General features: G+C 35.9%; 1 protein-coding gene across 2 annotated transcripts in view; it reads right to left on the minus strand.

Annotated features, from left to right (window-relative positions):
* The window catches only part of dtx1 (deltex 1, E3 ubiquitin ligase), a 49,472-nt gene continuing 32,579 nt past the window's right edge, over nt 1-16,893 (minus strand). Inside the window, exons 4-10 of one of the 2 annotated variants that reach the window (XM_081349125.1) lie at nt 16,082-16,143; nt 13,715-13,876; nt 11,637-11,698; nt 11,383-11,541; nt 8,622-8,783; nt 3,445-3,534; nt 1-1,566 (exon numbers count right to left, since the gene is read on the minus strand). In XM_081349125.1, coding sequence (XP_081205251.1) covers nt 1,342-1,566; nt 3,445-3,534; nt 8,622-8,783; nt 11,383-11,541; nt 11,637-11,698; nt 13,715-13,876; nt 16,082-16,143 — 922 coding nt within the window. In that variant the 3' untranslated portion in view covers nt 1-1,341. Of the gene's footprint in view, nt 1,567-3,444; nt 3,535-6,187; nt 6,250-8,621; nt 8,784-11,382; nt 11,542-11,636; nt 11,699-13,714; nt 13,877-16,081; nt 16,144-16,893 lie in introns of those variants that run through there. The other variant, XM_081349126.1, reaches the window with a different exon arrangement.

A 16,893-nucleotide genomic window follows, 5' to 3' on the forward strand; every position in this document is an offset into this window, starting at 1 on the left:
GATCAAATGAAACTAAATGAAAATGGAACACCTTTTGGCAAACAGCTGAAATAAAATGAGTAGATTGATTTACATCATTTATTTTATTTCAGTTTTTCTATTTTTTTTTTTTTTTTTTTTTAGGTTTTACTAACTATAAAAATTTGATTCTTTTAAGACAAAAACATTTTGTTTACTTAAAATGAGAAATAACTTGATTTTTTAGCTGTTTTAGCTCATTTTAATGCTTGCTTTAGCTTAGTTTTTTACTCTGCCGTATCATAAATGATTTAATTTATCTCAAGGCCCCCTAGAGGTTGAGAACCACTGCAATATGCGGTCATTAGACAACTATTTAAAACATTTCTCATGGAATAATACATACATTAAACAACTGTAACGAGTGTGCAGTAAAGTAGTATGCTAATATTCAATCCCAAACACAGCACAGGACCACAAACAAACCGCCGGCAAGCAGAACGCCACACTCTCAGATTCATGACACAAAAGAGGAACAAAGCAAGATAGAATATGAATCATTGCATATTTCAAGAAGACTCATCTTATTCATTCTAAACGTTAAACTGCGCACAGAAGGATCCTGAAGCCTCAGTCCGCTCTGAGCTCCACGAGTCGGAGAGCTCAGTGATCTGAAGTGCAGCGGTTGCACAAACATCAAAAACAGCCCCAGAATCTGCTTGCAGGATCCGTCCGCACCGTTTCCCTACAAACGCCAACAACTACAGGCCTCCTTTAACTATATACGCAGGCCAAACTGATAAAGTTTCATAGACTGGAATACCATCCCTGTCTGAAAGTGATGCGAAAAACAACATGGAAACAAAAGATCCCCATGTTGTCCGAAGGAACTGACAGATATTGGGTGCAATGGTTGACCGGTATATCGGGATATATATCATCTGAAATCTGCCGATTTAGAGATTATCAGAGGTGTTGTTGTCTTAGCTTCAAATATCCCAGTGAATTTTGAAAGAATTAAATAAGCATTTTTAAAAGTACTTTTAAAAAGCCTCTAAATCCGCATCTTTATCTGCCATCTGTGAGGCATCAGCTATTGAAAAAGCAATATCGGTCAACCAGTAATGTGTGTGTATATACAACTACCGCATGCACTTGGGTCTGAGCCCAGATGCATTATGGGTAGCCTCAAAAAAGAACGAGAGAGAGAGATAGAGATAAAGAGAGAGGAACTGTGACTGTTGTTTTCTTCGCTCCATCATACACTCGTCTCTCACACGATCCTGACTCGAGTCAGCGAGGACCATCGTTCCCAGTCGGAGAGAGGTCTCTCCAGCGGTCAGAAACGCCTCAAGTTGAGGTGTGTGTGTGCGTGTGCGTGTGTCAGTCCTTCAGGTTGTCCTCTCCGACGCCCTGAGCGCTCAGTTCTCTCATCACGTTGTCCAGATAGTTGGGGTCGGGGTATCCGTGGCCCGTCAGGTTGGTCCCGAACTCGGTCTTGTGGTGAATCTCGTTCCACACGACGGTGTCCGCCTCTCCCGTGGTGCTGGACGTCCCGATGGTGAAGATCAGTCGACGGTCCCACGCCACGATGAGCAACTTCAACACCTTCAAATAAGACAATTATTAGCTGTGCGTTCACAACGGTCAAGGGTTACTCTTTTGGTGATGTTAAGCTAGTTATTTTAGTCGATAAAGTTTTAAAATATGGATATTTTTCTTACACGAACACCGATTCACTTCAGAAGGCCTTTATAAACCCCCGGAGAGCCGTGTCGAGCACTTTAATCATGAATAGATGCACTTTTATCATAAATAGATGCACTTTTATGATGGATAGATGCACTTTTATGATGGATAGATGCACTTTTATGATGGATAGATGCACTTTTATCATAAATAGATGCACTTTTATCATGAATAGATGCACTTTTATCATGGATAGACGCACTTTTATGATGGATAGATGCACTTTTATCATAAATAGATGCACTTTAATCATGAATGGATGCACTTTTATGATGGACAGATGCACTTTTATCATGGATAGATGCACTTTTATCAAGGATAGACGCACTTTTATCATGGACACATGCACTTTTATGATGGAGAGATGCACTTTTATGATGGAGAGATGCACTTTTATCATGGATAGATGCACTTTTATCAAGGAAAGATGCACTTTTATCATGGATAGATGCACTTTTATGATGGAGAGATGCACTTTTATCATGGATAGATGCACTTTTATCAAGGAAAGATGCACTTTTATCATGGATAGATGCACTTTTATGATGGAGAGATGCACTTTTATCATGGATAGATGCACTTTTATCAAGGAAAGATGCACTTTTATCATGGATAGATGCACTTTTATCATGGATAGATGCACTTTTATCATAAATAGATGCACTTTTATGATGGATAGATGCACTTTTATCATAAATAGATGCACTTTTATCATAGATAGATGCACTTTTATCCTAAAAAGATGCACTTTTATCATAAAAAGATGCACTTTAATCATGAATGGATGCACTTTTATCAAGGATAGATGCACTTTTATCATGGATAGATGCACTTTAATCATGAATGGATGCACTTTTATCATGGATAGATGCACTTTTATCATAAAAAGATGCACTTTAATCATGAATGGATGCACTTTTATCAAGGATAGATGCATTTTTATCATGGATAGATGCACTTTTATCATGGATAGATGCACTTTTATCATGGATAGATGCACTTTTATCATAAATAGATGCACTTTTATGATGGATAGATGCACTTTTATCATAAATAGATGCACTTTTATCATGGATAGATGCACTTTTATCAAGGATAGATGCACTTTTATCATGGATAGATGCACTTTTATCATGGATGCACTTTTGTCATGGATGCACTTTTATGATGGATAGATGCACTTTTATCATAGATAGATGGATATGGCATTTATAATTTTACAAAGATTCTATTTCAAATAAATGCTGTTCTTTTGAACTTTCTATTCATCAAAGAATCCTGAAAAATAAAATGTGTCACAGTTCCCATTAATATGAACACTGATAATAATCATAAATGTTTCTTGAGCATCAAATCATCATATTAGAGTGATTTCTGAAGGATCATGTGACACTGAAGACTGGAGTAATAGTGCTGAACATTCAGCTTTGATCACAGGAATAAATTACACTTGACTATATATATTCACATAGAAAACAGATATTTTAGATTGAAATAATTTCAAAATTTTTGAGCTAATAAAAGCCTTGCAAAACATTAAAACATCTTAATGATTCCCAACTTTTGAATAGTAGTGTGTGATGGTTGGCAGATCCCTATGGTGTTACGACAGAACTACTTGTTGAAAAAATGAAATGTTATATTTTCATATGGCCTCAAACAACACTAAATAATGAATGACCTAATGTTTAACCCGATAACCACAGTCTATGATTCACATCAGATCTTGAATCTCACCTTCCGGCCTTTCTCGTTGTCTGGTAAGTAGCAGTGTCGAGGAAATCCCCGCGCGCTGTACTTTTTCCCAGGATTGGGATGCTCCGTGGTCTGGATAAAACACACAGAAAACACACGCGGTCACACTTCACACAACGCTCGCTCAATTAGCGCGCAGCAGAGAGGAAGAGGCTAACGATGCCCTGAGGACTCGCGAGTGTGAGTGTGTGTGTGAGTGTGAGTGTGTGAAGATCTGCCCTGCTGCCACCACTCTCTCTGATCACATCACAGCTTCACATGTGCAGATCAAAGGCATACGCAGCAGAAAAGCATTAGTGGAGTGAATGAAGCATTATTATTATTATTATACTCAATCCCTCTCATCTCATAAACACTAGCGCATGCCTTTACAGGAATTACAGCCTGTGGCCTGAATGTTAATGAAGATGCCTCACATCATGAAGAAATGGATTTTTCTTGCTGTTTTGAATTCGTTTGATGTGACATACTTGAACAGTCACAAGCTCTGTTGGGATTAAACAGTGTTCATCACATCATTACTGCTAACACTGGGTCATTCACATGCAGAGTCTTAAAGACACAATAACACGAGTACTTTAATGATCAGAGTCAGAGAGACGATCACGTAAATCTGTTTTAGTGCAAGAATCCTTTCCTAACATTGTAGGGATAATGTATAGAACAGGGTTAGTTAAAACTAAAACCATTTTTTTTTTACTTGAAATAAAATAAAAATTAACTGAAATAAATGGGAATTTTTTTTTTTAATCTAGTCGCCAGCAACATTTCTCATTTTCATTTAAAAAACAATAACTAGTAAAATCAAACCCACACAACAAAATTACTAAAAAAGACAATTACAATGGAAAATAATAAAAATATATGTACTGTATACACACACAATATATATATATATATATATATATACAGTATATATATATATATATATACAGTATACACATATACACACATAAATACACACTACTGTTCAAAAGACTTTTTTAACCCTCTGGAGTCTGAGCTGTTTTCTGGGCCCTAGAGGTGTTCTGACATGCTCTGACATTTGTGCTTTTTTCAGTTATTTATAAACATGTTAATGGCAAAGGTGTAAATTCACTCTATATAGCACAAACAGGGCTACCAAAATATCTGATCAACATGCATGTATATGTTTGAATTTTTAAGAGAATAATGTTTATGCGTGGTTATTGGAAAAAATAAAAATGAAAGTTGCAGAAATAAGGCCACAAAACACATACTAAATATGTGGCAATAAGACTTTTGACTAAAGGATATCATCGTCTATAGTTTTTTCTTCTAAATTATGTGAAAATAGTCTTGCTTTATCGTTCACATAAAACCATACATTGATTTAAATTGATGTAAAACAGGTTTTGCTTGGAAAGCCAATATGCGAGGGGGGCGTGAACGAGGAGTGGTTTTCACCTGAATTACCACCCACTCTGCATAATGATGAGCCATTCACTCAGGTGTGACAACTGACTGAGCCACAATGCAAGGACCATTTAAGATTTTGCTTACATCTATCTTGTAAATATGTTTTGCTATTTTATTAAAAAGGTTACAATTACAACAATAATTACAATTTCAACAATATTTCAAGTGTACTCTTTCTTTGTAAAAAAAGATTATAGGCCTACATTTTATCTATGTATTCATTACTTTGAATAAAGCCAACATTGGAACAGCTAACATCTTAGTTGATGACTTTATTTTTGACAAAAATAGTAGGCTATTTTATATATAGAAATTGCTAAACAAAAGCTTATTTGACGAGGCAGTATATTCTACAGTAAAAACTGTACCCAAATCTACTAAACAAAATGTTGTCTTTCATATTTCACCTGACTGTAACGTTGTTTTCATGAAATACGCTTACACACGCTTAAAATGATGATAATTAAGTGTAAAGATAGGTATTACTGAAAATATTTGGTGTTTGGGGTGAGGATTGGGGTTGATCCATTTATAAAGTAGCTGTTTTTTATTTATTTTTCTGATGTGCACAAATAAGCGACAGGTATCATAAGATTTTCTTCTCCATGTTCCTTTTTTTCTATTCTTTTATTCGTTCACATGTAATAATGAATGAATGAATGAATGAATGAATGAATTTATGTATGACTTGTGCAATAAATAAATAAAAATATAAAAAAAATACGATAGGCTATTGACTCGCGATCTTCGCAGTAGGCTAGTGAACGCACCGGAGAAACGCACATTTATTAGGCTACATAGTTTTTTTGTTTTGGATGGTTTTGTTTAGAACCAGCTGTAAATGTAAATATATTTCACATTTTTTAGACATGTGAGGCGAGTAGGCTATGGTCTGGTTGATGATCTCCAGTTCAAGCACCTTATGTTGTGATTGCTAGCCTATATTTACTTTAAATCCAGGAAATTTGTTAATGAAAAAAATATTAAAATTAAGATACAATTGATACAAAACGAAATTCGTTTTAAAGAAAGGATTTGTACTTTCTGTTTTGAGGTATCTGTGAATGTTTGAAAGTCAACTGTCACGTAATATTGTTTTTTGCCAGCTGTGGTAAACAGCGCGCATCTATGCCGTTCATTCATTAAACAGAAACCTGAGAAGGAAAAACTTACTAGTATTCCTCAGCTCGTATTCCTCGTATTCGTCATTATTCCTCACAGTGCTGCGTTGTAAACAAGTAATGTTCTGAATAAACTGGTGTTTTGGTTTTCTTGTGCTGATGATAGGGGTGTTCACAGGATTGCGCGGATTACCTCAGCCATTTGCTTTTGAATAGCACGCGCTCTCTGTGGGCGGAGTCACATTACATTTGAATTAGCTCTAATGAGGTCGACTGGAATCGCTCTCTTTTAATACAGATTTCACAAGATGAGAATATTTGTTTTTTATATAAATTACTTCATTAAAAAGTAGAGAATTCAAGCTTCATGCCTGTGTGTCTGAATGCCTGTTTGACTGAGTATTCGCTAAGCTACAGTTCATTTTCGGACGCGTTTCAGAATGGACTACACGGACAGAGAGAAGGCAGAACTCGCTTCGTGTTTATTTTTCTGTATTTGGCAAAAAGCACAACACTTTGTTTTTATTGTGAGTATACACAAAAATAATACACATTTAACAGAATCGATTGATGTATGAAACTTGTTTTGTAAAATCAAAGTCAAAAGAGAATTTCGGGTCTCAATCAACTCATAAGGAAAAAAATCGAGCAGATCACGCCGGCGTGATCTCCGACCTCTGAGGGTTAAAGAAATTAATACTTTTATTCATCAAGGATGCATTAAATTGATCAAATTCCCAGTAAATATAGTTATAATGTTACAAAAGACTAAATTTCAAATAAATGCTGTTATTTTGAACTCATGAAAGAATCCTGAAAAATAAAATGTATCACAGTTTCCACAAAAATATTGACTCTGTTCAACACTGATAATAATCATAAATGTTTCTTGATCATCAGATCCTCATATTAGAGTGATTTCTGGAGGATCATGTGACACTGAAGACTGGAGTAATGATGCTGAACATTCAGCTTTGATCACAGGAATAAATTACACTTTACTATATATTCACATAGAAAACAGATGATTTACATTATAATATTTCACTATTTTTACTGTATTTCTGATCAGATAAATGAACCCTTGATGAGCAGAACTTTCAAAAACAAAAAAAATCTTACCAACCCCAAACTTTTGAACAGTAGTCTCAATGATACTAAAATAACTCTGGCATAAAAATAGATTTCTTGCCATGATGATGATGATGATATTATTGATGGAATATTTTTATCAAGTTAATCTTGTGACGTCGGAGCTCAGAAAGCGAGTGGGTGTCCGATCATGTGAGAAACGAGAACCCGTTCGAGTTCTGCTACTGTCCTCATTGAACAGGAAATGAGCACAGCCACTTCCTGTCTCACATATGGCAGAAACACGACCAGAAGCCGCAAGCCCACAGGTCACTCTGCACAAACAGCTTGACATATTAAATATTGGTGCAAAGCATTTCTCTACAAAAAGTGGGCCAGAGAACAAAGGCTCCAGTCCCTCATTATCATTTGTGCAAATAATTACTGTAATCTGACACCAAGTATTATAGACATATTTTATATAATACAGAATACAATAATTAGTAACTAGATTGTTGTTGTATTGTTATTTCTTTCTTGTCCGCCCTGTTCATCGTCTCCTCGCTGTATTTAGCAAATATGCACAGTTTGATCAAAACATAAAAATAGTTTTTTCCTTGTTCTCTCGATATATCTTTTTAGATTTTAGGGGACATGTTGTATTATTAAAAAGATGTTTCCCTAGATTGTACTTCAACCCTGTGACCTTCATACCCATCTCTTATTAAAATTTAAATAAATTACAAAAATAAAATAAAGCATAAAATAAAACAACTTCTATATATCTTGTACTGTTTACCTGAATGTTAAAATAAAATAATAAACTAAAAATTATAATAAAAAATAATAAAAATAAAAAAATAAAATAAAATCTCTCACTAAAATAACACAGATTACTATTACATAAATATCAACTTTAAAAATAATTTTAATACGAATGTTACACTTTAAAACTGTCACTTTTCTGAAGGCTTATATATATATATATATATATATATATATATATACATATATATATATATTCATCTATATATTATATTTCTATATTAATTTATCTTAATATTAACATTTGAAGACATTTTTGTCTAATAAATAGCTTGAAATCTTCTATTAAAATTATTATTTATAAATATATTTCTAAAAATAATAATTTCTTTAAAAAATGTATTTTACTCACTAATATATATATTTAGAATCATCATCTTTTTTTTCCGAATCACTGCAAAACATGTTATTCTTCATCAGTTTTTCTGTCTCGTTTTCCAGCACCAATATCTAAACATTCTTAAATCAAGAGACATTTACTGGAGAAGAAGCAAAACTAGTTCAGATATTAAGTCTTATTTAATGAAAAATATATCAAAATGAAGCGAGTTTGTTTCACTTAATTTTGATACATTTTACAGACTCAATATCTTCAGTCATTTTGCTTCTCAGTAAATATATCTTGATTTAAGAATGTTTAGATATTTGTGCTGGAAAACAACAGAGTTGATAAGGAAAAGACATGGGTTCCTCTGAATATACCTGTATTCCAGCAGGAATGTCATAGACGATACGGATGGTCTTGGTGTCGGAGTGTCCAGGCAGGGAATGGGGAATGACGTGGTACTCCATCTTCCCAGGAGGCTGTGTGCCGGTCTTCTCCCCGTAGATGGCCTTACAGGTGGGACACTGCAGACTGCCATCCTGAAACACATGAGGAAAACTCGTGGAGTCTCACAGTCTTTCACACCGATATTCATGCTAATATTTGAAGCTCTGATGCATTTTATTAACGATGAGCAAAGTCATAATGCAACACTGACACTGACTGTGTGGATGCAGCATCACACACCAACAAAACACGAGATTTGAGGAGGTTAAGCAATAGTATGTACTTCAAATTCTCATCATTTTTAAAATTAAAATTAAAATATATATATATATATATATATATATATTTATTTTACTCACTTATACAGTATATACAGTGTTTCTGTCTCGCTTTCCAGTTCAAATATCTAAACATTCTTAAATCAATATACAGTAAATTTAAAAAAAAATGAAAACTCATGGAGTCTCACAGTCTCGGGATGTACCAACATCATTATTTAAATACTCTATTCACATATTTGTCACCCATGATTAATTTCTTCTACAACTGAATATCTAACTAGATGTACCGCATCGCGGTACAAAATATGACTGCCGCTCAGGCCTGCACTGGCTTTCCACAAAAATAAATGACGTGGAGTAATTTGGCTGTATTGCGTGTTTATGTATATACCTAAAAAAAGTAATAGTATGTGCATGTCTGTCTGTGTGTGTGTGTGTCTGTGTGTGTGTGTGTGTGTGTGTGTGTATGTGTGTGTGTTTGTGTATGTGTGTGTCTGTGTCTGTGTCTGTGTGTGTGTGTGTGTGTGTGTGTGTGTGTGTGTGTGTGTGTGTGTGTGTGTGTGTGTGTGTGTGTGTGTGTGTCTGTGCGTGTATGTATGTGTGCGTACATGTGTGCGCGTGTGTTTGTGTGTGTGTCTGTGCATGTGGATTTGTATGTGTGTGTATGGGTGTGTGTCTGTGCGTGTGGATGTCAGTGTGTGTGCATGCTTGCGTTTGTTTGTATTCCTGCATGTGTGTGTGTGACAGTATCATCCTAAACCAGCAACCCTTCGCTCAACACCACCATCTACAGGCCGATGAGTGTACAGTCACTAAATGTGCACATAAATGAATTTATTTTATACCCCCCCATGGATGAAATTCTACAAAACTTAGCAGAGGATACCCCCAGAGGATGTCAAGTTAATCATACACATGAAATATGGTGCAGTTCTGAACATCTCCACTGAAGATAGGGGCGATTAAAGCAGAATAATATTGCATTTTCATTTTTTATGGGAGGGGCGCAAATCACAAATGAGTGATTATGGGCTAGGTTGATGTGGGCCCTTAAGAGCAACATACCATAAAAATTTCTTCATCCTCGGTGCCACGGTTCAGGTAGTTATTTAGGAAAAACTGCATTTTTTGGGGTTTGGGGGGGCCCAGCGCGGGGGGGGAGTGGCCCCCGGGGACCAAACGAAATTTTTCCGTAGAAGTCTAGTGGGGCTGCATGCCCACCAAATTTCATGTTCCCCGGTGTTTCGGTGTCCCTGGTATCGTTGACGGAAAATTTACGGGGGCCCCAGCGCGGGGGGGGAGTGGCCCTCGGGGACCAAACAAAATTTTTCCGTAAAAGTCTAGTAGACCAACATACCATAAAAATTTCTACATCCTCGGTGCCACGGTTCAGGTAGTTATTTAGGAAAAACTGCATTTTTTTGGGTTTGGGGGGGCCCAGCGCGGGGGGGGGGGGATGGGGGGAGTGGCCCCTGGGGACCAAACGAAATTTTTCCTTAGAAGTCTAGTGGGGCTACATGCCCACCAAATTTCATGTTCCCCGGTGCTTCGGTGTCCCTGGTATCGTTGACGAAAAATTCAGTAAGGTGACGAAAAAAAAAAAAAAAAAAACTTTGACAATCCCTATATGACCGCTTTCGCTAGCTATGCTAGCGGCGTCATAATAATAGGGGAGTTGAGAGAGCTAAAAAAAACCTTTGTATTCCTTTTTTCCTTAGAGAAAAATAAAACAGGCCGAACATGAGTTTTAAGAAGGTTAAGCGATAGTATGTACTTCAATTATATTACACTGCAAAAAAATAATTCTAACCATTTAAAAATTATTTTACTAGCATTTTACTCACTTACATATTTATTTAGATTATTTTTTTAATCACTGCAAAACATGTTTTTCTATCCTCAGTGTTTCGGTCTTGTTTTCCTGTACAAATACCTACAAATTCTATATAAAAATTCTAAGATATTAAGTCTTGTTTAATGACAAATGTTTCAAAATGAAGTGAATTTGTGCTTAAAACAAAAGAAAAAAAAACTTCTACAATGGGGTTCTAAATTTCTTCTAAAAAATCTTCTAAATTTAATTTGAATTAAGTTTATCTTTCTGACTCCATTGGCAGATATTTGTTCTTATTTTAAGCACAAACTCACTAAATATTGATACATGTTTCAGTCATTTTGCTTCTCCAGTAAATGCATCTTGATTTAAGAATGTTTAGATATTTGTACTAGAAAACACTAAGATTGCTAAGAACACTAACACTAAGATTATGGGATGCATACCTCATTAAAATGCATGTTTCAAATACTTTCCTGCTGCACATTAAATGTCCTAATATTGTGATTGATCTTGGTGTGGTTAAACTCTATAAAGATGAAGAAAAACAGACCAGAGTCTTCCTCTGGTTCTGACCTTATTGCCGTTGTTGTACATGGCCACCAGACACAGGAGATGGTACATGTGGCCACACTTTCCCAGTTTGCCGACCAGTTCGGGTTTGATGGCCTTGTAGTTCAGCACTCCCTCGTATCCGGACGCTGTGTTCAGCCTCTCCATGCAGATCGTGCAATCCTGACGGATATCAAACATGAGTGACACTGACAGACTTCTGCTGACCCAAGAGCCGGTCACATGACGCTCATTAATCACATGTGTGCGGGAATCACCTCGTCCGGAGCCGCTCTGACTTTCTCCGTGTACCGGCGAACAACGTCCTCGGGGCTTTTCCCTGAAATAAAGAGACGGAACAAACAAATGATTCAGATTTAAATCACACAGACTTAATCACAGTGTAGTGTCTTGATACTTCAACTCTTTCTTAATCTATGACATTTTTTTTTAAACCATTCATAATTTGTTTACTTGCATAAAATAAAATAAAATAAAATTATTGTTGTTAAAATAATTGATTGGTTCTTATTCTTTACTAGCATGTAAATATATATATATATACACATACTAATATAAAAAATACACAAATGAAATAATTAAATTTAATTAAACAATTTACATAAACAAATAAAAAATATAAATAATGCATAAATCATAAAAAAATAAACAACAAAAACAATTTCCCTACACATTTGTGCAGTGTTAAGCTGCTGACTTAAATTTTAATAAGTATATATAGAAGAATTCTTTATATATATATATAAAGAAATATACATAAATAATAATAAGTTAAAATATAATGAAAAATGTTTACAATTTCTATACAGCTTTGTTTAGCTGTTTACCTGAATGTTTTAAAAATAAATAAATAAATAAATAAATAAATAAATAAAATAAAAAATAAATAAAATAAAACAAAAACAAAACATAGTAAGCATAGTGATCCAGGTGTATGTTGTGTTATCCACTTCTACTGTACATACAAGATGTGGACTTAATGTTTACTTGACGGGGCGATACAGAATAACATAAATGTGCAGTTCTGAATAGGAGATGCTGTATAATAATGCTTTTAGCTAATAGCTATTTTGCAGCATCTGTCCCTGGATCAGCTTTTACTAAGAACTCCAGAAACACCAGGTGGCAGACAGAAGCCGTGTGTTTATCTGGCTCCGTATGATTGTGGAAAACCAAAGACAAACTCCAGATTTTAAAGCTCTTCACTCTCACTACTACATTGAAAGATGCTAAAGAGAAGATTTTCCATATTTATTTCACAAATGTAGTCTTCAAACTCTGCTTGAAACAAGCGCTTCAGTCTTTATTCCTCAAAGCGTCTCGTGACCTTTAGCGCATGAACACACACCTGCTGTCGGACTGCCAACACACACTGACTCCCGCTGCTTGACTTTAGCAGGAGCGGACGCACGCGAGCGTATAGAAGTATGACGATGAGCGGATCAATGCTAACGGGCTTCAGTTGTAATGCGCTTGTGTAAGAGAAACCTTGTTACTTTCCGTTCTTACTCGTTTCACACTCTGTGTGTAAAGTCTGTTCTGCTCAGATCAGCAAAAAAGGTGAGAGAATCAATCGCTAGACAAACACACACACACACACACACACACACACACACACACACACACACACACACAAGAATACAAACAAACAAACACACACAGACACACACGCACTCACACTCACACCCACACTCACACAGACACTCACTCACACTCATGCACACACACACTAACACTGACACACACACTCACGCGCACAGACACTTTCACACACACACACACACACACACACACTCACGCACACACGCGCACACACTCACGCACACACGCGCGCACACTCACTCTCACACACTGACACACACACTCGCGCACACACTTACGCACGCACACTCACACAGACGCACTCACACTCATGCACACACACACACACTCTCTCTCTCTCACACACACACACACACACACACACACACACTGACACTTTCACACACACACTCGCGCACACACTCACGCACACACACTCGTGCACACACTCACTCACACTCACACACGCACACAGACTGACACACTTTCACACGCACACTCGCGCACACACACAGACACTCACTCACTCTCACACGCACGCACGCACACACACACACACTGACACACACACTGACACACACACACACTGACAGACACACACACACTCACACAGACAGACACACTCACTCACACAGACAGACAGACACACACAGACACACTCACACAGACAGACACACACTCACACAGACACACACACACACACACACACACACTCACTCGCACACACTCACACACAGGGCCTCTGCTGCCTGACCTTTGCGCAGGTGTTTCTTCTTGGTCTTGCGTCGGATGCTGTTGATCCCCGGCACTGGTTTGATGTCGCTCTTGTTGAGCGCCGGCGGGTGCAGGACGGGCTTCGGGGCGCGGGTCAGACACACCGGGAGCCCGGCCGCGCACAGCAGGATCCCCGTCATTCCTGAGACACACACACGCTATATTACAGGCTTTCCTTTCATACAGTATCTGTGTGAAGCTTTCTTATACCACGCCAATAAAGCAGGCTTGTGTCTGATAACTTTTTCTTCATTTATTCCTGATTGTGTCTTTTTTTTATCATTCATTGGTACTTATTTTACTTGCATGTTACAATAAAAATAAATAAATAAATAAAATAAAGATTAAAAACTATATACACCTTGGTACAGATTTCAGCTATTTACTACTCAGCTAAAATATCAAATAAAATAATAAAACAGTATTATATATGTCTGTACAGAGTTAAGCGGTAGTGGTGGGCGATACTGCAAATTTCGGTATCGATCCGATACCAAGTAAATACAGGGCCAGTATCGCCGATATCGATACCGATACCGATACTTTTTCATTTTAAAAGCATGCACTTGAACTTGTATGCACTTTCCTGTGCTAGAGCAGTGTGTCATGATATATGAGGTGAATGCATCATTAATATGCTAAATCTGAATACGTTTTCATGACTACTAAATATTTTGTGATTTGTGCTCTCAACTCGCCTGTAATTAGTCAGTGACTTTTACAAAACTACCCTAATTATATTACTAGCCTACTAGTATACTAGCCTACTGTTCAAAAGTTTGGGGTCTGTAAGATTTTTAATTCTCTTCTGCATTTATTTGATAAAAAATACAGTAAAAACTGGAATATTACAATTTAACATAGGTTTTCTATGTCATAGTAAACTGTAATTTATTCATGTGATCAAAGCTGAATTTTCTGCATCATTACTCCAGTCATGATGATAATTCATTTTATATGCTGTGATTTGCTGCTCAGGAAACATTTCTTATTATTATCAATGTTGAAAACAGTTTCATATTTTTGTGGAAACCATGATACATTTTATGCAGAATTATTTGATGAACAAGTAGATTTTTTTTTAACAGTGTAAAACCCGTGACTGTCACTTTTGATCAATTTAATGCATCGATCCTTGTTGAATAAAAATATTAATTACATTAAAAAAAATCTTACTGACGTCAACATTTTGAACCGTTATGTACACTTTTGGTTTGTTTATTGCGAAATAACTCCCGATTGGTTCTCTGTCATCTAAGCAAGGCTTTGTTTCCCAAACGCACTGGGCCTGTGAGCACCAGCATCCAACGTTCTCTGTGATTGATTGGTTTCGTTTTGTATCCAGATGACTAGGAGAAAAGTTCTATCCTACACAATTATCCGCTAACATTCGCTTATTTTTCAACTTAGAAGCTTATTTTATGCACTGAATTGCGTGATAAATGAATAAAAAAATTACTGGTAAAAAAACACACATTTGGATCGATATTTTTATGTGAGGATCGATCCTTTTCGATACCACGTCAGTATCGATATATCGATACTTCAGGATCGATCCGCCCACCTCTATTAAGCGGTTTACTTGCAAAATAAAATAAAATAAACGTTTTGCATACATTTTTTTACAGAGTTATGCCGTTTATTTGAAAAATAGAATAAAATAATAAAATGTTTTATATACCTTTGTAGAGAGTCATTACATAAAAATAAAACAAAAAAATCATAACTTTGCAGTTAAACTGTTTACATGCAAAATTAAATAAAATGAAAATAATAAAATAAATTAAACCATTTTTATATACCTTTGAACAGACTTATTACTTGTTTAATAACAATATTAAAAAATAATATACCTTTGTACAGTTGTTTACTAGCAAAATAAAACAAAATAAAAATAACAAAAATTAAACAATTTTTATAAAACCTTTGTACAGAGCTAATCTATTTACTTCCTAAAAAAATTATATATATATATATATATATATATATATATATATGAAGAGTTCAGATGCAAAAGCCTCTAAGTGCCATCTGAAATTTTCTTCTAGAATGATAGTTTTTATCAAGCTTGTATATTTAGGTTGAGTAATTTCATTTAAATGACAATTAATAGGTAATCTTCATTGCCATTTAAGTGAAATTACTGAACTTAAATATACAAGCTTGATAAAAACTATCATTCTAGAAGAAAATTTCAAATGGCACTTAGAGGCTTTTGCATCTGAACTCTTCATATACACACATACATTTGTACAGTTAAGCTGTTTACTTGCAAAATATTAAAATAAAATAATATAATAAAAGTTTTGTTATTTTTACACTATTGAACCGTGTTTGTGTGTTGTACCTGCTAAGGCCGGGTGGACGGGTCCCGGTCCAGTGAGATTCTTCACAGGGAGAGCAGGAACCCTGAACACAACAGACATCAACACACTCAATGCTCCATCTCCACTGAAACACTAGCAGCTGATGTTCAGTAACAGACCGGCCAACCCTCTGACGATGAGAAATGAACACACGTCCAAAACACTGAGACTAAAACAGCCTAAAACTCACACGCTTCCTCATCCGCTCAAGCCAGTGGAACCGTCCAATCAAATTAAGTTCTGAACGGACCAATCAGCATCCAGTGAGAAACACCATGAGAAAAACAAGCAAGAAACACCAAAGCCTCCATCAGATCACACACACATGTGAACAGAAAGCTAAAGATCTGCTCATCTGAATATCGCCTTAATTACATCAGCATCATTACAGCTTATCGGATCACATGAGGAACAAAAAATAATTAATTAATAAAGCACAGAAAATGAGATTTTCATCCCTGAGGAGAGAAGATCAGCCTATCCAGCTCACAAACAGCCCTTCATCTCAAATCAAGTGAATCTCACTGTTGTTTACTTACAAGCCCGGATATCTTTCAGGCACAGGGAAAAATTAAAAACTAGTTTCAATTTCTAATCATATTTCAGCAGCATCATCATCATCGCTCACGATCTGGTTTCATTTCTCGTTCACACTGATTAGATCTGACACGCTATTGTAGGATGCAGGGTGTTATTAGTGTTTTTCTGCAGAGTTAAGACGTTTAAGATAAGTTTACTTGCAAAATAAAAAAATACAAATATTAATGAAAACTATAATAGCATCTTAATTATA

The sequence above is a fragment of the Scardinius erythrophthalmus genome (genome assembly GCF_964197995.2).
Source record: "Scardinius erythrophthalmus genome assembly, chromosome: 20".
Lineage (NCBI taxonomy): Eukaryota > Metazoa > Chordata > Actinopteri > Cypriniformes > Leuciscidae > Scardinius > Scardinius erythrophthalmus.